We start from the raw sequence: 24,213 nt of genomic DNA, 5'->3' as shown, positions 1-24,213 counted from the left end.
AACACTGCAAGCACACGAAGCGCACATCACATCGAACCCCTACCCAGGTGGTCCAGAACTATTGGGTCTGCAGCAAACCGACGAGAGGAGGAAGAAGAAGAGATAAGCGATCCCTACTTCGTTGTCGCGAGCCATGTGGCTTTCTGTCACGGTGGGGGCGGTGGAGCGTCGTGCGCCGTGGGGCTGCTTCCGGAGACGAGAGGTAGGTGTGCGCGTCCGAGTGCCCCGTTTCGACAGCCATGGCGTCACATCCCACCGCCCTTGCCCGGCGAACGCAGCCCCCCTACCCCCCTTGCGTGCACGACCTGCCCTGGTCCACACGCGCGCACGCACGTACAGAATGGGAGAGGAAAGACACAGTTATTGCAGTCAATTAAGGACAGGGATCCAATAAATGAATCGTCGGCCCACTGCAGCTAATTAAGGATGAGTACTGATTCCACCGACAAAGCAGTGATCGTAAAAGTAATTATAGCAGACGAACGTCGATGTGTCCAATGAACAAGTCAATGTCATTGAGCTCCTCAGGTAAGTCTTCCATGGTATGCATCATTAATAGGTAGGTCATGTAACTCGACATATATATATATATATATATATATGCTTCAGTACCATCGCTGCAGGAAGCATGCAGTTGGTTGATTCGACGCCATAAATCAACGGCTCCACTGGTCGTCTCCCAACAAAGAGGCTACGGGAATCTAATGGTTGCTCAGCCACGACTTATCCACCCGCTGTTCCTATACTTCCTACTGATCTCTTCCCTCTGCAGGATCCTGACTTGGACATGTTGAATGATCATAGGCACCGCGCTTCCGTTGCTGCTCCTGCTGCTGCTGCTGCTGAGCATGAAGAAGGCCCCAGCGACAGCGCGGAATTCCGCGACATCCACGCGTTAACACCCCCTTCCCACCCCAGCCGCGGCCGCCGGAGAGAGCTCTGGGAGGGCGGCAGCCACCGATCATCCTCCCTCTCCATAGGGAGCGACGCCGCCAGCGAGGGCTTCACGACCATGAGCAGGGAGTTCAACGCCATGGTCGTTGCCGGTTCCACCATGCCGAACGACGGTGGTAACGGCGGCAACGTCGACGACGGGCCTCAGAACCAGCTCGCTAGGATCGGGGAAGACGAGCTGGAGGAGACTAACCCGCTGGCTATCGTCCCCGACAACAACCCCTTCCCGTCACCCGGTCGCCCTCCGCCTGAGATCGACTCTGCCGCCTCCAGTTCGGCCGACGAGGTCCGGGTGCATCTGGTGAAGAAGGAAGAGGTGGAGTCGAAGATATCGGCGTGGCAGACCGCGGAGGTCGCCAAGATCAACAACCGCTTCAAGCGCGAGGAGGCGATCATCAACGGGTGGGAGAGCGAGCAGGTCGAGAAAGCCACGGCTCGGTTGAAGAAGATCGAGGTATGCCATCAATCACCAACCCTGATCACGCTCTGCTGCTGAATCGATCGAGATCACGCAGCTCTCAGCCGACCCCATGCTTCCTTTTTCTTGCATGAACAGAGGAAACTGGATGAGCAGCGGGCGAGGGCAATGGAGAAGATGCAGAACGATGTGGCAAAAGCGCACCAGAAGGCGGCGGAGAAGCGGGCGTCGGCGGAGGCCAAGAGGGGAACCAAGGTCGCCAAGGCATTTGAACTGGGCAACTTTTTGAGAGCTGTGGGAAGAGCTCCATCCAAACGCTCCTTCTTCTAGTTCTGATCACATCGAAGCACTGTTTCTCCCTTATCCTCCTCATGTTTGGCATTGGATTGTAAGCTTCGAAGACTTCCAGATGGAGACTGTTCCAGTTCTGTACATGAACTTGTTGCCATCAGATAGATAAACAGAGTGAGAATTGAAGTCTAGAGGCTGATTTGTGCGTTGTAACATAAAGTCATATACTCATGCAGCTTAAATGAGATTGTTGTTGGTCAAGTTTCTTCATCAGATATCTGAATTCCTTGGCAGTGAAGCTCAGGTGTATGCACGAACAAGGTGTGGTGGATTCTGCTGTTTCTTTCCTGTTGTTTGCCCAAATCCAAAGAGGCTGTCGACAGGGAAGAAGGGGGTGAGGACAGAGGACAAGATGCTGCTCTCGCCTCCTATTGACTGCAGTCCCTGCATCAGAGGGTGTTGCAGAGAGAACGATGAACTGGCTGTGGCAAGGAAACGAGGGTGAAGGGAAAGCCATGGACATTAATTGAAGGCAGAGCTCCACCTCCACAAATGAACATTCATGTGGGGAAGGAGATCATCAGCAAGCAGAATCTTGCGGGCATCACTAGAATTGTCTTTAATACGATTATTTGGACCAATTTAAGAAGGTAATATTGAAACATGTAACAAATTTAGCTTAGATCAAGATTGGAAATTAGATCTTATAAGCGTGTGGGAGGAGTTCACAGCACCCAATTCCCACATTTCAGATGGGTGATTCAGCTGTACGTCAGGATCATGTGCTGCAGCACATGGCTGAGATGAGCAACGATGATAGCAGCGATTGTTACATTAAATTTGTAGGTAAAGAACCAAATTACCAGTATTTGGTGTGCATGCATCCATGACGATGAACGCAATACGAACTTGTCAGGTACTTTATGGGGATTAGATTACCCATTCGATATCTGTTCCACGAAATGATGCGCAGGACACGTGGCTTCAATCGTTACACGTTTATGGGGACTCTTTGGTCTCGTGAGATTGTTCGGGAGATCGGGCATATACTTAATTTGCATCAAGATTGGGAAGTTCTGGTCTGGAAGTGGGTTGGACGGCCGAGATGGGTCGAGACCTCGCGTGCGAACAGGCGACGGGATGGGTCGAGGAGGGCATATGCTTGGGAGGTGCGTGGGGATTATGCTGCGAACACGGTCCGCAGGAATCATGCGATGGAAAAGGCGTCATAAAGGATCATGCCCCACCAAAACGACGTGTCGAGTTGCCTGCCGTCCGACAACCGAAGCAGTCGGAGCAGGCCCAGCGCGTTGGTTGTCCGATCGACGACAGGGTCCGGCTTTCTTCACGTCATAAAGTCCGTTAGGCTCGAGCGGGCCCGGTCGATCTCTGATGGAAAGAACTGTTCGCTGTTTGAACATGAGCAGGATGCCTGGACGAGGCCTCTCGAGTGGGCCCCAGCGGAAACGTGAGGTCGTGAAAGCTGGACGCTCTTTGACGCCTCACAGCCGAGCCGGACGGATCGCCAACACAGCACGGGAATATGCGCCGCCACCCTCCCTTCCGGTTCCGCTCTCGTCGTCGCGTTTGTTTATTTGAGGCCATTCACATCGAAGTAAATGGTATCGCTTCCTTCTCGCTGCTTTAGTTTCTCGCAGGCGAAGGCACAAAACAACCCAACAATGGGCGAGAGCAACGGTGCGCATCCCACGCCCTAATCCCACCCCTCTCCCCCTTCTTTTTCTTGAATCCTTGACGTCGTCGATCCTCTCTTCTGACGCATCGCTTTACTTTGTTCTTGATTGGATTTGCAGACGGTTCGATCCTCGCGGAGTTCCTCGCTGTGGCGGTGGACGCCGCAAAGAGCGCCGGGGAGGTAATCGATCCCAAGAACCCTCGATCGGCCCGTGGTTTTTCGTATCATTGTCTCCTGTTCGTGTCGTAGATATTTAATCTTTCTCTCTTCGGGAATTCTTGATCAGGTCATTCGCAAGGGGTTCTACCAGACGAAGCATGTGGAGCACAAAGGCCAGGTGCTTTCTCTTTTTCATCTTATTCCTCTCCAAGGGCACAACGAACAAACACAATAAAGAATTGCTTGGATGTGCAATTATCGTGGATGCTGCAATCGAACTTACAAGAATGTGTGGGAAAATTGTTTCCCACCTATTTACGGGTCATTTGCCCATTGTCCATCAACAAAGTCTCGTCATGCAAGGAAATCCAAGACCGCAACTAGGATACGAGATCCATTTAGCTTCTTCAAGTCCACAACCTACAAAAGGGGTCTAGTCGCAGAAGATAGGGATTGAATCCTGGACCTTCTCATGGGGGAGAGATGCTCCACCATTCACCATCCAATGGCGATAAAATTTGTGTATCAGTTTTTAGCATTTCGGTCTATTCTGATGTGGGAGCTAGGTAACAGAAACCCACGGAGAGAAAAAACCAAGAACATGTTACGCAAATTAAAATGCAGGTGGACAATATGACACCTAACCAAAGCGTTCATGCAAAATGTTATTTCATCTTTGTGCATGTCCCTAGTGTTTGGGACCAATTGCATTGCCATCTTGCATATAAATTTACATGGATACATATAGTGATGTAGAAACATGCATACGCATATGGAGATGCATACTTTCATTTCTAAGGCAAGTCAACCTCTTTTGTCTCCCAAGTATAACCCCTTGACCCAAGCCCCATTACATCCTTGAAGCACTATGTAACACGTTGAAAAATCCAAGATTCAGAGATTACATCACAGAAAAACTTCTGCCTAAATCGTTTGCTTATTTTGAAGGAGAATTCTGTTTGAGTGTCAAGAATCTTATGGTAACTACTGATGTCTGATTCTTGAATAATATGTGGAACTGGGTCTGTCAATCGTCTGCCAGGATTGAAACATTTAACTGCACAAATCTTGCATGTGCTTGTAAGAGTCTGAAATGATGATGAAACCATTGGTTCAATGCAGGTGGATTTGGTTACTGAAACTGATAAGGCGTGTGAAGAGCTCATCTTCAATCACCTTAAAAAGCACTACCCAGATCACAAGGTATATCTCATGTGTGTTTGCATTATTAAAAGCACTCTGTTTCCTTTCCTTTTGGGGCCAAGTGGAACATCATGGCACATGATTATTTCCTGTTGTCCAGTTCATAGGTGAAGAAACATCTGCTGCCTTTGGTACCGCTGAGCTAACTGATGAGCCTACCTGGATTGTTGATCCACTTGATGGAACCACTAATTTTGTCCATGGGTAATATTTGAAGCAGCATAGCTATTGATTGTCTCTCATTATCGCTTGTTTTCTTTCTTTTGACAGTAATTACCTGCAGGTTCCCCTTTGTCTGTGTATCCATTGGTCTTGCTATTGGAAAGGTTCCTACTGTTGGTGTTGTTTACAATCCAATAATTGGTGAGGTATGTCATTTTGCACTAAAACTTGAATAAAAGAGAAGAAGGTAGAAATTATTTTGTTTTGCTTATTAAGTTAGTGACACCCTGCTTGTGATATTTGTTGTTGTTATTTTACATCAATATAATGGATAGACGTATGATGTTTGTCCGACAACATTGTTATAGTTAGGGTTCAAGATCTTCAGATGAGATGCACATTTTCCCTTTTTAGATGTGAATGAAACAAAAAGCGGGCCTTTTCTTTTATTTTTTAAATCGTGTAGCTAGCATATAACCTTACATAACTACTATTAGGGAAGCAATATAGACGAATCACATAGTTGCTAAGACTTGCGACTGAAAATTTATTGAGTCTTGTTACCTGATATGTCTTTGCAAAGTGTTGAATGCATTATTAACACTATATCATGTCTTGCCACTAGCATGTCAGACTTTAAAAATTCTGACGTCTATTTTTATTAGGCTTGTACAACTAATTTCATAATCCCCAAATGCCTTGATCATATCTATCAGACACTGGACACGAAGAATAGTTGTAAACTTTGCATCTACTACGCCTCTAACAGGAGAACATGCAAAATAACTTGTATCTGTAATTATATGTAGCTGTTTACTGGAGTTCGTGGACAAGGTGCTTTCCTCAATGGAAATCCTATAAAAGGTATGTCTCGATTTTTGGTTTGGAACCTTCAAAAGCTGGCTTGATCTATTGCTATCATAGCCTATGTTTTTCCAGATTTGAGGAATACTAAACCTTAAACGAAATATACCATATTTGATATCGAGTTGTGAAGCTAAAGAATCTGATTTTTGCAGCTTCATCTCAAAGTGAACTTTTGAAGGCTCTCCTTGTGACGGAGGTATGTAATGCTTGTATGATCTTACTTGTATTGTATCCTTCAGCAATGAAATATATGTTTGTAGCTACTCTGAAAATGCATACCTTTTGTTGTTTATGTACACATTTTCTGGCAAACCTTGTTTCCACCAATGGTTTATGCCAGTTTCTGATGTGAACTAGGATAAATAATCATCTTTCTCAGGGCCGAGAACAGAGCAACACGCTAAGAAGTAGCTAAGAAGACAGAAGGGAAATTGTTTTGGCTGAGTGTAAAATGTCTATTAACTATTTAATTATTAGTGTTACTAGGCAATATTTGGATCAACGTGCATCCTTAAACTTCTCCAACTCCTCAACATTGTTTTCTTTTTTGTGACTAGAAAGCAAATCAAACGATCCTTACATATTGATTACTGGGCAAGTAATGCTCAGATCTCAAGTTAGAACTATTATCAATGTAGGTTTACTGCACGGGAAACTGTCTGAACTATGTAGTAGGTGCTTCAATTGTTTTTTCCTTTTTCTGTTCAGAGATCATCAAGCAAATTATTTACGACAAATTATCCACTACAATCAAACTAGTGTTGGCATGGAAGGAAACTAGGAGATGATAAGGTTAAATCAGTAACTTCAAAATTTTTGTCAAGGAATAGTTAGTGAACTGAAATTTATAAAACTCCTTAAGTAGATGGATGAAGGAGAAAATTATCATCTGTACAAGGTGCAAACTACTATTGAAGATAAATTTGGCATTTCGATCACCAAATTGCCTGGAGGTTCATCTTAACACCAATTGCAACTACTTTGTTTATTTGTTAATCATTTAAAATTCTTCAGTTTATGTTTGAAAATTTAATTTCTAGATACGAGAATAATTCAGGTTAGTATTTTAAGACTTACATACTGTTAGAACTGATTATTTTTGAGGTTGAATTGTTGGAGACAAAAGAAATTAGAGTTTTTTTAAGGAACAAGAATAAAAATCTGTTATGTTTAAAGAATGACCAGATGCAATGATTTTGAGTAACGTTTATTTAGGGCAGCCTGGCTGCCGGAACTTGTTATGGTTAAACAAATGCAAGGGCATGCTAGTAACTGCTCGTTCACACAGTTTAATAACTTGATAAATTATTCTGAATACAGCTATTATATCATTGGTACAAATTGATTGCTCATCGACATTATGGCATAATTCTAGTGGTGGTGAATAATTTTAATTAGAATATTAAGTAATGAACAAGTTTTTGAAATTCGATGAGAAAACAAATGATGCCCAGGTGTCTGAGCAGAGCATTATTGATATATGTTTTAGTTCATTGCATGGGAAAATGTGTCCCAAAAGATATATTACAGTTATCTAAAAGGGAGAACTTTTTAGGTTTTGGTGAGAGAAGGATGTACTACTTGATAGGAGTCAGGTGATAGAACAAATAAACCTCCTACATAATGGGCTTCTGGGTCATGCTCAACTGCTTTGCAAATATTCTACATGGTAAGAGGGCTGAAAACCAACATACATATAGAATGTGTTTAGAAAAGTTCATATAGTTTTGCCTGAAATGATCTATTTCATGAAAAAAGTTTGGTCTGCCTGCTACTTTCACTCCTGTGATTGTTATTATCTAAGTCAGTTGCTTTGGTGAAGTAGATGATATCATGCTTTTTGTTCATTGCATTCCATAACATGGCCCAATGAAGTAGATGATATCATGCTCATGCCAGTCAGCTGATGTGCCATAGTATACAATGTTTTGCGGTACCATACTTTCATATTATATCTGCAAATTAAGTGTGAAATGTGTCCTTATATGTTATGCCTATACCATACATTTATATTTTTTGTCCTTTTCCAACTTGATAGGATGATAAAAATCAAACTGATGCCGTGTGTCTACTGAAACAAAAAATGTATTAGATCATCTGATATGTGTGGGTCCAGAGATCTTAAAAGTAACAATCCATTCTTTTCTGTTCTTTTGAGTTTTGATTATATATGATGTGTGTATGTATTTTCTGTCACTTCTCCTATTGTCTCTCTTACAGATAAGATTTTGTTGGACAATTCATGATCACTAGCTATGACATATTAGATTGTAAAAATTTAATGGCATGGGCTTACTTGTGACAATTTAAGTTTACAATGTTGGGTGTTCTTTCACCTAGTAGTTGATAAGTTGTGTATCGTCTACTATAATCATGTAACTATTTTGCTCGTGCAATTTGATGGACAAGACCAACAACTTTGCAGGTTGGTACCAAGCGTGATAAATCAACTGTTGATGCGACAACTAACAGAATCAATAACTTACTTTTCAAGGTAAATGTCATGTATTCTAGATGTATGTCGTGAATAATACAATTCATTCAATTTTTTTGTTACTCAGGTAAGGTCTCTTAGGATGTGTGGTTCTCTTGCATTGAACCTTTGTGGGATTGCGTGTGGGAGGCTTGATCTGTGCTACGAGATTGGATTTGGCGGCCCATGGTATTCACTGCAATAATCAAAGCATTACAAATTGATGTTAAACAAAATTTTGTTTGATCAATTTCTACCCACAGGGATGTGGCAGCCGGAGCTGTAATTGTTCATGAAGCTGGTGGATTAGTGTTCGACCCGTAAGCACTTCAAAAACTCATACAGAACCACCATCGACTTATCTATTGTTCATCAGCTTGGTGTAAGTTAAGCTGAGTTGTTCTTTTTTTATGTCTACGTCAGATCTGGTGGGGATTTCGACCTCATGTCTTGCAGGGTGGCAGCTTCAAACTGCCATCTGAAGGATGCATTCATCCTAGTACTTACGGAAACCGACTAGGATCACTTTTACTTTACTGAAGAGGCTGCAAAATCTCCGTGTCTTGAAGCAAGAGTTTAGAGAAGTCAGGCAATAGGATGCCATTTTTTTCAGACAACTCTGTCGTACCTGCAGAGATAAAATGTTCAATTAATGATTGATCATTACAGCAAATCAGCATATAAATTTGTAGGTTCAACTAATACCATGTAAAAGATCTATGACATTGCCACAATGATCATGGCTTTTGGACGACGTACGTTTGGACTTATGATGACACTATAATTGATGTCTGGTTGTGTATTGAGTCGGCAAGTGATGGGGAAGAGTAGCCTCGACGCAATCGCCAATATTAAATTTTATTTACTTTATTTATATTTTCATAATTCACTTAAAATTTGCATCTAATTTGTGCTTTTGTGCCTCCCCGAAACACACCGAGTCCAAAAGCTGGCATGCTTCTTCAATTAGTATTGACCGCTGGATGAGTGTATTGTTTTTAAATATAAATTGTAAATATAAAATTATAATTATATTTTTGTAAAAAAATTAATATCAAAAATTAAAATCAAATAGTTATAGATCGAGGTTTAGGTGTGTATACTTATCGATGTTATTTCAAAAATCTTTATTTGATCAAAAAGCATATCGTCATTTGATTCGAAAGTCATAACAGTATTGATTTATAGAAGTATATTATTATTTGATTCGAAAGTTATAACGATATTGATTTATAAAAAAATTAGACTCTCATTCTTCTATCTTATATCCCATTACTTTAAGCTAATATGATGTGAAGTATGTGAGCATATAATCTTTAATCTTGTACATATATCTCATCACTTTCTTTATAGTTTTCTAACATGTCTAGGTTTCTCTATCATTTACTCAACATTTAAACTACAAAAGTGATATTTAAACTACATATATAAGAAATATTTTTAAGCCATTCTTAAGGCGCGACTAGTTTTAATTGAATCTTTTACCTCTAGTAACAAGTGTATCTAATGAGTCTATATAAGACACGATCAATATATCATTTTTGAAATAGTCCTAATAATCCTTAAGATCTATCCTTAAATATTTCAATGCTAATAGTATAAGCTACATTATTCATATCAATTGTTTTAAAATTTTTATGAATGTATTGCAAGGAAGAGAGAGAGGGGTGAGACAAATGATAGAGAATATATTAATGGCCAACTACCATCAAATATATATTCACCACGTGAAAACTATCATGGAAGGAAAAGGTCTATGCCATCATTATAGCCATCGCTTACGTGCTATTGGCTTGAACTCCCTTTGTAATCGATGAGCGACTTCCATGACCGCCACATAGCCACTTAGCAACCATATCCTTTAATGTCTCATCGACGTCAATCGTGACTAGCAAACGTCACCACAATAATATTGTTGTAGTCATCGATCAATGGCAGCGCCTAATAAGGCTATTGCCTTATTGTGTTATTGCACGTAATGACCTCATTGTGTGTACATCGCTCACATCCAAGGCATAGCACTTGGGCTACTACACATAAGTAGCCTTTACTACATGTAGCAATGTCATCATCTACATAATCGTTGTCTATAATTAGATTAGTGACTAATGGAGGTCGTCATCCACAATAGCCCTACTTCTTATAACAAGCTATTGATGGTAACCCACCGAACAAATACAAATAGTATAATTCTATCATGATTCCACCCGTGTTACATCCCTCGCAAAACATACAAGGAATATGGGGGAATAGATTTAGAGATCGGATATAATACATCATAGATTAATTCAAAAATGATATTAGTTCAAGATTGAAATAATGATTTAAAAGATTAATAGATTTAATCACATAAATAGATCTAAAATTTCTTTATGATCTAAGTTATTTTGACTTTAAAACATATTGCTCTGATACAAATTATAAGCATAAAAATTATAATCATATTTTAAAAAAACTTTAATACCAATAACTGAAATCAAATAACCATAGATTTAAATTTAGATGACATACATTTAAATACTATTTAGAATTTTTTTATCTAGTCAGTAAGCACACCATCATCCGATCTGAAAGTTATAATGATACCAATCGACAAGGAGAATGAGACTTGTCTTTTCCTCTCTTCTTATCCTTTTACAATACCACTATAAGCTATAGAATAAAGACTAAGAGAAGATGAGTAAAGATCTATAATATCTTTTACATATTGCCACGTCATATATTGAGTCTCTAGGAACTTTTATTTATTTATAGAGAGAGTCTATGATAAATAATTATGAGAGTCCCTTCTATCAAAATTATTTTCTAGCAAATCCTATCAATATTAGATGTTCTTGTTATTGACCAATAATAGCAATTAGAATCCAATCATATCTATAATATATAGTACCTAATAAAACATGATCATATTGTCGTTGCCCCATCAGCACTATCAACCCTTCTTGCTCATCATACACATCACTTCCACCCCCCTTCTCTTACCACAAGACTTTGTTGCCTCTATGTGATAGTCTTCCTTGTCTATTGTTGTTTTCGTCTCTTATCCATCATTACGAGGTTTTGTTCCTCTTTGTTCATGGCTCTTGTCACCTCTGCTTATCCCTTCCTCACCTATCACGGTCTCCCTTTGCTTCGTGTGGTGAAAGCCTTGCGATGGAGGTGAGAAAGGGTACCACACGAAAGCGACAAAAGTTTCGATGAGAATAAGCAACAAAGACGATGTGCACAACACGAAAGAAAAAGAAAAATTATATTGATGTGACGCAACAAATGGGGGGAGAAAAAGGGGAAGGAAAGAAATAGACATTTACAACACTAAAAAAAAAATTATTATTTAAAAAATAAAAATAGAAATACTATTTACAAAAAATAAAATAAGGATGTTAGCCTTTTGTACTCGGATCCTTTGTTATTTATTTTTTGAGAAAAAAAACCCTGATAGAATGATGGAAACACTGTAAAGAAATAAAAACAAAAACCAAGAAGAAACAATAGAAACACTCTTTATTTTTCTGCCCCACCGATGATAAAAAGAACGGAAGCGCAACTCCATCCGACACCAATCCTTGTTTGTTTCGAGGGCAACGCCGTCTTGCTTGATCTTGAACTCCCCACGAAACCCGTTCGCGATGGATCTGGCAGCGCGCAAGACGTTCGTCCTCCTTCGGCCTCCCATGCTGTTCGTTGGCAAAGCCTCGTCCGTGCACGAATCCCGTCGTGCTCGTTTGAGCGTCCCCGCGCGTATCTGTGCCCTAGGAGCACCGTCGCGTGGCTTCCTCTCCCTCTCCGCGCGAGGCCACCTGAATTCATGTCTCCCAGCTTCTTTCGGCGTCCATGCCCTTCCGACATCGGTCATTTCTTCCTGTCCGCCCGATGAGAAGATACGAGATGGATTCCGCCTCGTTCTCGTCGCGATTGCATGCTGGGTGTTCGTGGTAAGGTGTCAAAGGGCTTTTGCGGCCGAAGGCACTGTGGATGCTGCGAAAGGGGTCTTGACATCAGGAAGAGCGAGTCTTAGTAGAGCCTGGCCGAAACTGCTGCAGATTCTTCATGTGCTCAGGGAACAAGGGTTGATTTTGACGGCGCTTCTGGGTTTGTCGGCGTTCTTTTCTATGGCAGAGACGGCCATCACTACATTGTGGCCGTGGAAGGTGCCTACTGCCCTTTACATGCCCACTTGTCGGGTCCAATTCTTGAATTCTTCTTTTGGCATTATTTCTAGTTCTGCTTGGAATAAAAATGCATGAGATAAAGTCTCTTTTGGCTTAATGGCTTTATTCATCAGGTTCGCGAATTAGCTGAAAAGGAACCTGAGAATGGTGTCTTCAGAATGCTTCGTACTGATGTCACTCGTTTTCTCACTACAATTCTTATAGGCACAACGTATAAATTTGTTTGTTAAGTGATTGTTTCCCTTCGTTTCCTGATATGATTTAATTGTTATCGTTCAGCTTCTAAAGTATTCCCTGTGCTGTTGTTATGTGTGATCAGCGTGGTCAATATTGGTGCTACAGCGCTTGTTACTGAAGCAACAACTGCAATTTTTGGGGAAGCTGGTGTTAGTGCAGCAACAGCAGTTATGACGGTAGGCACTGGTCCCTTTAATGATAAAACTGCTTTGCAAAATCACACTATTCTGCATGATTACATCATATACGGTCCAGACTCATGTGACTGGGAAAAGTCTTGATGATGTCATTCTAGATATACACAATTATCTCGGCTGGTTCAATGTATCAGAACATATACCGATTACAACCATATTCTGAGCTTTTGTTGCTACCATTTTCCTTGTTATTCAGGAACTACCTTAGGTCTCCAGCTACACCATTTCTGTAATGTTTTGTGCATCACTATCATTGCTGTATAAGTACAAAATTATTTGCCATTTGTATGCAGATTGAGTGTTAGTTAAAAGATTTCTGATGTATGTTATGTTTCAGAGCATAGCTAATCAAAGATCCAGTTATGTGTACAATAAAATGGTAATTGACCGAACAATTTTCTGTACATATCTAGGACCAATAAAAATAACTAGAAGTACTTAATTTAGAAAGTCATATTTTGCTTTATAAGGGGCCTGTTCTTGTATACTTGGGATTTATTGGTTGGAGCTGTTTTAGAAACGTTTTTGTGATCCTTAACCCCACTACATATCTAAATTATTGCAGGTTGCTATTTTGCTGCTTACAGAAATCACTCCAAAAAGTGTGGCTGTTCATAATGCCACAGAGGTCGCTAGGTTTGTCGTAAGGTGGGTTGTCGACTGATGCTTTAATAATTAGAGTGGAATCATCATATGCTTGAAATGATAATCTAACAAGGCTGCTGATCAGAGTTTAGCTTGTGATGCCAATTAGATCAGGCCAGTTGCATGGCTTTCTTTAGTCTTATATCCTGTTGGAAGAGTTGTTACCTTTTTGTCGATGGGAATTCTGAAGCTGCTGGGCCTGAAAGGGAGAAGGTAGGGTGTACATTGAGTCTCTAAATTCATGCTTAGTCCTTTTACTTCACATCGTGTTTGATCAATTTTCATGCACATTTTCATTTCATCTGTTGATTAAAGAGTTGTTCATGTTTTGGGCCAAAAATTTTCAGCTCATTTTAAAAGTTCACTACTTTAAGCATTTTGGTAAAAGTAGTTTGATTTTTCATATATAGGCAGTTTTGTGCAAGGGTTTCTTTGGTTCTTATCATTGTTGTTTGTCCATGTAGTGAACCATATGTCACTGAAGATGAATTGAAATTGATGTTACGAGGGGCAGAACTGAGCGGGGCAATAGAGGAGGAAGAACAGGTGAGAGAAATTCAGAAAATTTTGATTCGTTGTCTCTCTCTGACTCTGTCCTATATTTTTTTACTCTTTTATAATCAAGTAACATTCATTTTGTTGCCAGGGTTGTTTCATGTGATTGAACAAAAATTGCCTTTTTGTGGCATGGGGATGCTAATACAATTTGGCATATAACAAGGCAAAAATTGGCTAAGGTGTACATCAACATGACACATAGATCTTTCTATCATTTAATGTTCCGACCTATACCTGTGCCAGTAGGTATAGAAACCCATCCATACTATGAGTGTTAGTAGTTTTCAAGGGCAAATGATGCTAACTTATTTTCTTTAAAATGGTTCGAAATACATAAAGATTGTCTGAATTATCTACAAGATCATAGTTTCTGAAAAGTATTTCTTTTGCAATATCCCAGCAACAAAATCCAAGCACCTAGTTAGAAGATACATACAGGAGTTATCCTGTCAGTTTGTCTTCCTGTGAGACTAGGAAAATGATACTTTCGAATCAGAAATGATAATGCTAAATTGCTGTAACACTTTGAAGAAAAATACTTTTATTTTCCTTGTCGCACTGTCAGGCACCTTTAGATTACCAGCCATCTTATTCTTATTCTGTTCATGCTTCTTGTCAATAAGTGCTCACACTTAGATGCACCTACGTCATCAAATTGAGTTGAAAGAACTTTAACACTTGATGTCAGTATGTCACAGTTGATTGACATGCCTGATATGACAATCTGATAATGTTTCAATTGAATTCTACTGGATATTTGTCATGATGATCTTTGAATGTTTCTAATGAATCTAATGTAGCCTTAGTTTTATGGTTTCTACGTGTAATCAGAACAAATGAACAGCCATCAGCTTTGGGACTGATGGCGCAATGATAAAGGGAATATGAAAGTAGATCCATTATTATTATTATTATTATTTGCTTTATGTGGAGTGGATAACTAAATGCTATTGTTTTTGAACAGGACATGATTGAAAATGTTCTAGAGATAAAAGACACACATGTTCGGGAAGTGATGACACCACTTGTAGATGTAGTTGCAATTGATGGTAGTGCAACACTTATTGATTTTCAGAAATTATGGGAGACTCATCAATATTCAAGGTATAGTATATTATATTTAACATGAATCAAATATACAAACTGGTTTCTTATTAGATATTAATAATAACTTTTCAGAGTACCTGTATTTGAGGAGCGCATAGATAATATCGTAGGAGTTGCATATGCCATGGACATGCTTGAATATGTTGAGAGGGTGGGTTCTACTTTACGACAAATCAATATTTTATGATCAATATGCCATTTAATTCTCTCATGGTACTGCTTTTTATTGATCAATCTGTCTCTTCTGCTTTTAAAGGTCGAGAAGCTTAAAGAAATCACTGTGAGAGAAATTGCTCGCATGCCAACATATTTTGTGCCAGGTAATCTAAACTAGTGAAATGGTTTTTGGGAATTGGAGTAATAATTTGTGGTTGTGCATTAGTTAGCCTGCCATTAGATTGTTAGTCAAATCTCTTTATGAGAGTAAGCTTTCTCTGTTCTTCAGTTGCTTCATTATTTAGTGGAACATTTATGTTTTTATCTGGTTTGTAACTCTAGAATCCTCCTGCTTTGATCTTTCTTCTGTTGTTGTTTTAATAAACTGTGTTTGTGTGTTTGGAATTCTGGCACACTAACTGCAGAGCATTCATTCTTTTATTACAATGCAGATTTGATGTCTGTCTGGAACCTGCTGAGGGAGTTCCGCATAAGGCAGGTTCACATGGCTGTAGTCCTGAACGAATATGGTGGAACTGTTGGTGTAGGTTCAGCTGAAGCTCAATAGTAATTGTTTGAGTATTTTATTAGTGTTCACTTAACAGTTATCTTTTAGTGGTTGGCTTTATCCCATTCTCTTATGCATATCCTCACATTTTCTGTGTGCTTTTGCAACCTTATTTTATAGCTTCTGGCAATTTTTCTTCATTTTGATTGTATTTTGGTTCACTATGGCAAAGGCTAATGACCATATCTTCTCTATAATGGGTCATAAGATAATAGAATTGAGAAAAGATATGCAACTTTTTTTGGTCCAACATCTTATCTAGCATATTGGTACTTGATATAGTATGGTACTGATAAAATACCATACTGAGAGAACATTATGGGGTTGATACAATCTTTGTCAATCATTAACTGTATTGACATATCTACTAGTCTGATCCATATTGAATCAGTATCTAAAATTCAATTGCTGCTCCTCAAGTCAAAGGGCCATTTTTATGAACCATTTATGTTCTTTTTATTTAGGGAAATTCGGAATTACATACTTCATTCAGTATACATACAACTCTTAGTTTGGTATTAGAGAACAAAATTAAATTTATAATTTATTTATATTTTATGTAAAAGATTTTGAACAAGGAATCAGAAGTAGAAATAGCTGATCATCAATTTCTAGACAAGATTTGATAATAAAAGGTTAGAAAAACTATTTTATTGCTTGACTCACTTCAATAATGAGAGAAGCTAAAGCTACTTTCACTAACTCTTATCTGGAGTAGGTTTGACCTCTTTTTTGCTTGTTCACAATGTTTTAAAATGCTAATATAGCATAGTTAGTAAGATGTTACTTTTCCTACCAAATTTGATTATGTAGAAAGCACTTACATCATGTAGATATTCAAGGTGTTGCATGATGTACGCATGCTATGCAACTTATGTGGCTGCATATGCTACATTATGGTTCATATGAATATATTTAAACAATGCAATAACTGTGAACTGGGAAAGCAGATATTAGTCATGTTTAAACAAATATCATTTGATTATATGCTATGACTAAATCTAGAATCTATGGGATGTCTCACTTATTTAAATAATTATTCAAGTGACAAGTTGCAAGAAATGGATAGAAGTCCAAGAAATTTATATTATATTGTCATGGATTCTTATTATAATATAGAATTATAGTAGCAACATAAATTAGAGCAAGAAGGCTGAAAAAATGACATTATAACAACATTTATCATGTTTATGCAAACTATACATGTGACCTCATCTACTTCAGAGGCAGTATATTTTGCATGTGCAGTAATACCACATATTGATGCTGCATGCCTTATCAAAGGATATGACGGATCCACATATGTTGTGCGTTAGACTGCTTCTGGCGGTGCTGAGACTGACATGTATTAAGTATTTCTAACAATAGGTTGTTCCTATGAGAATAAGATGCCTCAGATTATAGGCTTCATTCATTATTACATTGCTCTATTTATAACAATCATGTTGACATTTGCTTATAAATTAAATATTTTAGTTGAAAATATATGAAAATACATAAATCAACTAAGCCTTCAACAATTTCCCAATTGGATTTATGTAAAGGCTGTCTCCTTCATTGCTAAAAATATTATCAAAGATAAATCATGTATTTCCTGATAAAAGTTTTGATAATTTACCTTCTAATCCTAAGAATAACACAGAAACCTTTTTATTCAGCTTTTGTTTCTCCAATTACTAAACCCACATCTTTCCCTGAGTTCACTTTTTATGAGAATGCATTTGGAAGCAACATGCATGAGTAGGAATAGCTCTTATAGATAGTTGAACACAATAGAGATATTGGTCGAAGTCCCACCAACTAGGAAGTTCACACCAACCTTAAAATGAAATTCTCATGCCTCAAACCATAAAAATCATAAAGGAAAATTATAAAATATGAGAACAACTAAATCAAGTTTAGAAACCCAGAAAAAAAAAGAAAAACTATAAAAGTCTCTGTGCGCCTAAGGTTTCTGGATAACATGGTTGGCAGAGGTGCATGCAGCTATGGGGCATTGCCCATGGGATATGGGTGTATCCAATGGGTTTCCATGTGCAGGAGTGTTTGTCTTGCTAGACTGAACAGTTAAAAGGATGCAAAATGAGATGAATATTATGGATGATGGGTGCACCTGAGAACGGAGTCAATATGCTGACAGAATATTTTACTTCTGGCATCTTTTTATGAGCCATACCTTGATTAATACTGTGAAAGAAATTAGTTGAGGACAGAAATCTAAACAGGCTCATATCTTGTTGAGCAAAACTATGTGCTGTTTATATTTTTGTTATTTGATACTTGTATATACTTGGAATGCTGTAGGAGCTTCAGTCATGATTTTATAGTTCTATCTATTCTCATTTATGAAAAACTTAAATTGGACAGATTGTAACACTGGAAGATGTTGTTGAAGAAATTGTTGGTGAAATATTTGATGAAAATGACTCAAAGGTAAACTGTTGAAACCTCCATTTTCTAGTGTTTTTTCCCCATGAAGATTGTTTATATTTGAATAAGGTTTCTGAGTTTGTGGAAACATTACAATGAACATTATCAGCCTAAAGTTTCTTGTTTTTTTTTTTTCCTCTTGGCAATTATTATCTCAGCTATACACATCTGAAACACTAATCACCTTCATGTGTTTTTTAATGCTTTCTTGTTTGGCTACATGGATTAAGTTTTTTTGTTGTGACAAAGGATCATGATGAAAGGTTTTGTGTGCATGCTGCTTCCACATATCACATGCATCTATTACATGTCATGCATTCCATGACATGACACATACCAGCTAGTCTGCATGCCTTTTCACACTTGCATGACCCTGCACATAAATTTTCTATGTGCTGGCTCTCGATGTATAATGGTAACTACCATGGTGAATCCGCACCATATTGCATGGGTACAAATACATTATTGGTTCAAATCATTCTTGGTGTCCCGCTTCTGTGGCAACATATGATATTGTCATGCTGCAATACCTCAGCTCTCTTTGCTCATATCTTCCATTTCTGAATGTTGTGAATTGTACAATACATTGGTTATTGACTATTCTGGTTCCAGTTAACCTTTAGAATTATGGACTTCTCATTTTTACTGTCATGCAACTGTTTGGGTTTGTATTTAGCTTATAATTTAGTGCTCTAGCCTCTAGGTCCATGTACTTGTTGCTCTCGTTTATGATCATAACTATTCATTCAACTTACAAGTTAATGTCAGATAAATGGAGTAAAAAGATCGGAGAAGCATAATTTTTTAAATTTCTCCTTCATGTCAATATATGAATTGTTGTTTAGTCTTTGTAGAGCCTATACTTTAAACTAGAGTATTATAAGTTCGATAATGTTGGAATGTCAGGACCTAAAACTTTGACAGATGTGATAACATTATGTTCTGTGATCTCTTTTTCAGTGAAAAATATTTTTCTAATAATTTTTGCTTAGCTACTTCTTGTTTAATGCAGGAGGAAATTCAGCGTAAAACTGGATACATAGTGTTGCGAGATGATGGAACATTTGATGTCGATGCAAATACATCAATTGACCAGCTTTCTGAAGAACTAAATGTTAAAATTCCAGAGGTTGGTAATATTTAATCTTGCCAAGAAATAAGATATTTGGTTCTGCAGCATACTATTTCAAATGAGAAACCATTGATCGCTATCCTCACAGGAGGTTAAGAATAAGGTCACGTTGCTATTTTCCCTTTGATTCCATATAACTTTCTCTTCAATGTGATATAACTAGAATTTTGAAAGAGAGAGGAAACTGATAAACGGAGGAAATGAAGTTAAGGGTGAGTAAACCATAGAGTCCAAATTCGAATGGCATTGTCTTGCTTGTTTATTTATTTAGTTGTTTAACTAAAGTTATATATTGTGTAAATTCAAAACAAAAATACATTGTTTTTCAGTATGGAATTTAAGATTTGGCTGAAATGTATCATTTGGACAAAAAGTCTTTAATATGAAAGGGACTTAGTGAGATTCAGGCAGCTGGATTGGTACATGTTGATTAGTTAATACAGGCTTGTATCATTGGGCTTTGGGTGGTTCAGACATGTTGGATCCAGAATGGTTTAGCATTTAGTTCTGTGTCATTTCAAGCCTCTTGATCAAATCCTTCTTGTGAGTTTGATGCACATTTCAAAATAATGCTATACGCCTGCCACTACTCTGTCAAAGAGGTGACCATAGAAGTGTAGGACTATGATGTTGTTTTAACCCAAAACAATTTTGAGATTGAAAGGCTTCTCCTTCTTCATTGTAGTGCTGTTGCAACATTAACATTTTAATTTTCATTTTGTCCTCAAAATTCAATTTATGCCTGCCACAACTCTGTCAACGAGGTGACCATGGAAGTATAGCACTATGAGGTTTTTTTACCTAAAACAATTTTGAGATTGATAGGCTTCTCCTTTTTTCATTTTAGTGCTGTTGGAACATTAACATTTTAGTTTTCATTTCGTCCTCAAATCTTCAATTTTATGGAGGGCTTGCTTTTAGTTAATAGTGTTAACGAACTTCCATGGTTCATTTACCATGTTAGTAGGATTAAGTCAAGTAGCTTATTTGTGAGGACCTTTAAGAATACGAAAGTAAATAAAGTATCACGTGCTTGAAAAATGTGATTAATGCTATTGTTTTGATAAGATTTTGCTTGCCCTTTGAAGACTATATGCAATAAATAGCTCTGTGCTCATGAAACTAGTCAATAGTGTAATGTTATGTGTAACTTAACATATATATTAGCACAAACGGGAGGTACAAAAAATTCAAAAAAGGTTGTTGACTGAATTGATTTCTTAGTATGTTCTTGTTGTCATGTATCTTGCCTCAAACAGTTGGTATACTATAGCTTCATGTTGTCATACTCTATAAACAACATATATCATATGTTTTAAACATTTTAGTTGAATTTTGCTTTGAAAATTTTATTTAAAATGTTTATGATTGAAGAATATTCTATGAAGTAAAATTCAGCAGATTTTGATTGCAATATAACCAACTACAATTGAGCATGATTATGAAGAAGATATTGGATACATGGTATCCCACGAAGAGTCTGTTCTTTCCAAAATACCAGTTTATGTTTCCACATAGCAGAAACTATTGTATCTTATATAATAGTGTTAGTGAAAAGAGTGATGGTTGAATTGAATTGGATTAGTACTCCATCTCGTCAAGGAAAATAAAAGCAAGGCTGAAGTTATTATGAGATGAAGTAGTGTATTCTTCCCTAAATATTCCAAATAGTTTACACATATATAAATACACATTCTTTTAAGGAAACTAAATACATAAATTTTCTGTGTGCGTATGAACTATTAAAGATGCCATATCCTCTTTGATCTTTCAGGGTCATCAGTATGAAACAGTATCTGGTTTTGTCTGTGAAACCTTTGGATATATTCCAGAAGAGGGCGGGAAGATTATAGTGGTACTTGAGAAGGCGAATCAAGAAGAAGAAAGTGAAAATGCTGAAACATCACCTGATAACCAAGATGAAGAGAGGCATCAAACTTTTGAACTGGAGGTACGTCTGGGATACTTTGTCTAACAAATACTATACTCTTCATGTTCCTTGAAATCTCAATGATTGTTGATACTCATATTTTCATCCTACTTGAACTCTCTATAAGTCCTCATAGAAGCAAACATATTGTGGAATACACATTTGAGAATCCAAAAATTACCAGCAAGGGCACAATGGTAGGCCCTACATGAAAATACTGTTGACTCTCCATTTACCACATAGACACTGATCAGTAAGTCACTTTAGGAAACTATTGTGTTTCATGTTGTTACTGATGATAGTCATAGCCAAGGGAAAGCATCTTGTGCATGGCTAATCCACGGAGACAGCCAACTGAACAGGCTTACTGCGATATTCTTCCTCTTATGATGTTTTCCTCCTTTTTCTGCTCTTTTATGTCTCATTTCACATGCTGTATCCTCTTTTGCATTTGCTGTTGATGCGATCAATAAACTGTTTTCAGTTTGGTTTTTGATCCAACATCCCATGTTTGATTGTATTTGATCTTAAAGACTTTACTGTATCCTCATATGAAACAATAATACATCACGTATTCCTATCCACTTAGTGTTCACAAGTAGTTCTTTATCATGTTGAAGTTCATTATCTAATTGACTCCTTTTGGTATGTCAGGATGCCCTGACTCATTATTGATTACCGTTATTGAGGTTTGATCTATATATATTGTCAAAGAAGCAGAGGCCTTCAGTCTACTCTAGTTTATTTAAGTGATTTTAGATAATTTTTTTGCTCATTAATTTGTTGAACTCTAGAATCTTTTTCTTATCTTGGTTTTTAAGGGATGATTTTGTTACATAAAAACATAGACATGTTTTCAGAGCTCCGCTTATAAATTTTGCTGTTTCTGATGTTGTGAACTACATGCAGGTGCTTGAAGCTAATGAAAGAAAGGTTGGCTTAGTACGATTTATACCAATAGACAACGAGGGTGAGGAAGACTTGGATAACAAGGGTGTGAACCGAGTGGTTTCTAAAAAGGTGATTAAACAGAAGAAGCAGACGGTCAATAAACCAGAAAAGTGTGACGAGGAAATTGAAGAGAGTCTCGAAGATGGGTGTTCGCAACAGACAATTTTACTACAGGAGCAATTCCAGAGTGATGGTTCCATACGTCATGCCATTGATGAGAAAGTAGATAACCATGATTGAAGTATATGATAGCTGCACTTCATCCCCGATGCTTCCAGTTGATAAAACAGAGAAAAAAAGGAAAAAAAGAATGCCCCAAAGAGAAAGAGAGAGAGAGCCAGGAAAATTCATGGTTTGCTAGACAAGCTACTAGGATCACTTTACAGGTGAAGAGAAGTGTCAACTTCTGTTTCATTGGATGTCACAGAGGCTTGCATGTTAACACTATTGGACCACAATCCTAACGACAGCGAGATCTCGAATGACTGGAGTCCAGCACAGTTGACATGGTACTCACTCTGAAGGGATGGCGAACTGCACAGAGACCTGGAAGGATGTTTCAGATCATGGTGGAAGAACCACTTGGGTTGTTCAGCTTCGGCAGTCAGCTGCAGGATCTGCCTCTCCTTCCTCATCTCCTTGATTTGCTGGAGACGCCTGAACCTCTCTTGCAGCAGTGCTATGGATGAGCAGAGGACTGTATCATCATTGTTCTGCCTTCCCATGGATCAACCAAAAGTGGTTCCACAATGGCGATGGGTCAGTTGTGTTATAATGGGATTGTATTCTTTTGGGGTTTCACTGGGCGTCTGAAGAGCTGTGTATGTATTTATAGGGATCAGAAGTTGTCTTCTTCCTTTTCATCTATTGTTATGTTTCCTTTGCACTTGGTTGTTTCTGGACGAATGCTAAAGAGAGAGGTGAATGGGGGGCATCGGAGGTGCAAAGTCCAAGAAGGCAAGGCTTTTGTGGCTTTCTAAGAATTGGGTTTGGTTAAATCTGGATATAGGCAAAAAGGACCTCTGAACGGGGACCAGGGTCGGGAGATGAGTCCAAAGACTGGTGGATTTAGCATTTGGAGGTGCTTTCACGAGGGAATAACAGGTAATAAGATGACCATATCATGCCTGCCATGCAGGAGATGTTACTTTTAGTTAGTGCTTGTAGGCGTGCTCTTGCCAGTGTCAAAGGTAAGTAGTACCCACTTCTAGACATCGTTATATATGTCTTCCGGCTTCCATGCATTTAAATTTGAATGGTTTGGTTGAGGCTCGATGATCCCTCTGATGTTGCAGGTTGCGTTCGTATCCCCAGGTGGGATTGTATCTTTCTTTTATATGCCAAAGCCGCCAGGTTATTGCGAGGGGGAGGGGAAGTGGGTGGGGGAAAGCGGTGGGTTAGGAGAGCATAATTTTTGGGTCTAATGATGTCGCCTGTAAAGGAGAGGCGCTGACTGCTGCTTTTCTGATTTCATGCACGTCTTTTCTCCCACTTTTTTCTTGTCTCGAGTAATTGGATGGGACTGGGCATGATCCATCCTCCGAGCTCGTTTGCCTTGTTAGTGGATTGTTGAGGTTAAAAAAGAAGACGTGCTTTTTCTTCTCAGCCTGCCTGCCTCCATTCTTATCCATATAGCTAATCTCAAATAATTTTTTTTTCTTTTTTATTTCTTAAGGGGAGAAACGGGCTTTGTTTGGTGGGCATGATGACACATTTCATCCTTTGGTTGGAGAGATTCTGAGCATTTCATCCTAGGGTTGCAAAGTCCAATTATATATCAAATTTATCATGTTAGAAAGTGTCATAAAGGGTGCTAATGGTGGAAGGTGTCATGGCCTAAGTCTTGTGGAGATAAATCAGATACGAATAATGTATTCGAAAGATCATATAGCTAGCTAGCTACTTTT

The 24,213-nt window shown here is 38.4% G+C and overlaps 3 protein-coding genes across 5 annotated transcripts; all 3 read left to right on the top strand.

The window, feature by feature from the left end:
- Positions 1 to 623: 623 nt before the first annotated feature.
- Positions 624 to 1,936, top strand: LOC135614123 (remorin 4.1-like). The gene is made up of 3 exons (XM_065111153.1): positions 624 to 707; positions 773 to 1,408; positions 1,511 to 1,936. The coding sequence occupies exons 1-3, from the start codon at positions 705 to 707 to the stop codon at positions 1,700 to 1,702; spliced, it is 831 nt and encodes a 276-aa protein (XP_064967225.1). The 5' UTR covers positions 624 to 704; the 3' UTR covers positions 1,703 to 1,936.
- Positions 1,937 to 3,172: 1,236 nt separating this feature from the next.
- LOC103986548 (inositol monophosphatase 3) lies at positions 3,173 to 8,981 on the top strand. Its single transcript, XM_009404565.3, has 12 exons — positions 3,173 to 3,361; positions 3,478 to 3,539; positions 3,646 to 3,696; positions 4,641 to 4,721; positions 4,822 to 4,925; positions 5,005 to 5,089; positions 5,693 to 5,747; positions 5,903 to 5,946; positions 8,176 to 8,244; positions 8,312 to 8,412; positions 8,487 to 8,543; positions 8,647 to 8,981. Exons 1-12 carry the CDS (start codon positions 3,283 to 3,285, stop codon positions 8,741 to 8,743), a joined length of 885 nt encoding a protein of 294 aa, XP_009402840.1. The 5' UTR covers positions 3,173 to 3,282; the 3' UTR covers positions 8,744 to 8,981.
- A 2,742-nt stretch (positions 8,982 to 11,723) lies between these two features.
- Positions 11,724 to 23,192, top strand: LOC135614121 (DUF21 domain-containing protein At1g55930, chloroplastic-like). Of its 3 annotated transcripts, XM_065111150.1 has the most exons (14): positions 11,724 to 12,374; positions 12,509 to 12,606; positions 12,715 to 12,808; positions 13,395 to 13,477; positions 13,589 to 13,687; positions 13,939 to 14,020; positions 14,997 to 15,136; positions 15,212 to 15,290; positions 15,396 to 15,459; positions 15,748 to 15,839; positions 18,231 to 18,296; positions 19,306 to 19,422; positions 21,200 to 21,376; positions 22,265 to 23,192. In XM_065111150.1, the coding sequence occupies exons 1-14, from the start codon at positions 11,853 to 11,855 to the stop codon at positions 22,544 to 22,546; spliced, it is 1,995 nt and encodes a 664-aa protein (XP_064967222.1). In that variant the 5' UTR covers positions 11,724 to 11,852; the 3' UTR covers positions 22,547 to 23,192. The 3 variants fall into 3 exon arrangements, with proteins under 3 accessions (XP_064967222.1, XP_064967224.1, XP_064967223.1); XM_065111152.1 differs by lacking the exon at positions 12,509 to 12,606 and having other exon boundaries at positions 12,253 to 12,374; XM_065111151.1 differs by lacking the exon at positions 11,724 to 12,374 and having other exon boundaries at positions 12,514 to 12,620.
- Positions 23,193 to 24,213: the final 1,021 nt, after the last annotated feature.

This window comes from Musa acuminata, chromosome BXJ2-6, assembly GCF_036884655.1.
Source record: "Musa acuminata AAA Group cultivar baxijiao chromosome BXJ2-6, Cavendish_Baxijiao_AAA, whole genome shotgun sequence".
Lineage (NCBI taxonomy): Eukaryota > Viridiplantae > Streptophyta > Magnoliopsida > Zingiberales > Musaceae > Musa > Musa acuminata.
The sequence above is the reverse complement of the archived record's forward strand: the minus strand, read 5'-3'. Positions and strand labels throughout refer to the sequence as shown.

What these genes read in the sequence shown, in the direction of transcription:
- LOC135614121 (XM_065111150.1), top strand. Translation starts at nt 11,853, where the DNA reads ATGGATCTGGCAGCGCGCAAGACGTTCGTCCTCCTTCGGCCTCCCATG. An exon ending in ACAATTCTTATAGGCACAAC is followed by an intron (nt 12,607 to 12,714) that starts GTATAAATTTGT and finishes ATGTGTGATCAG; the next exon opens with CGTGGTCAATATTGGTGCTA. An exon ending in GCCAACATATTTTGTGCCAG is followed by an intron (nt 15,460 to 15,747) that starts GTAATCTAAACT and finishes ATTACAATGCAG; the next exon opens with ATTTGATGTCTGTCTGGAAC.
- LOC135614123 (XM_065111153.1), top strand. An exon ending in CTCGGTTGAAGAAGATCGAG is followed by an intron (nt 1,409 to 1,510) that starts GTATGCCATCAA and finishes TTGCATGAACAG; the next exon opens with AGGAAACTGGATGAGCAGCG.
- LOC103986548 (XM_009404565.3), top strand. Translation starts at nt 3,283, where the DNA reads ATGGTATCGCTTCCTTCTCGCTGCTTTAGTTTCTCGCAGGCGAAGGCA. An exon ending in ATGTGGAGCACAAAGGCCAG is followed by an intron (nt 3,697 to 4,640) that starts GTGCTTTCTCTT and finishes GGTTCAATGCAG; the next exon opens with GTGGATTTGGTTACTGAAAC. An exon ending in CAATGGAAATCCTATAAAAG is followed by an intron (nt 5,748 to 5,902) that starts GTATGTCTCGAT and finishes TGATTTTTGCAG; the next exon opens with CTTCATCTCAAAGTGAACTT.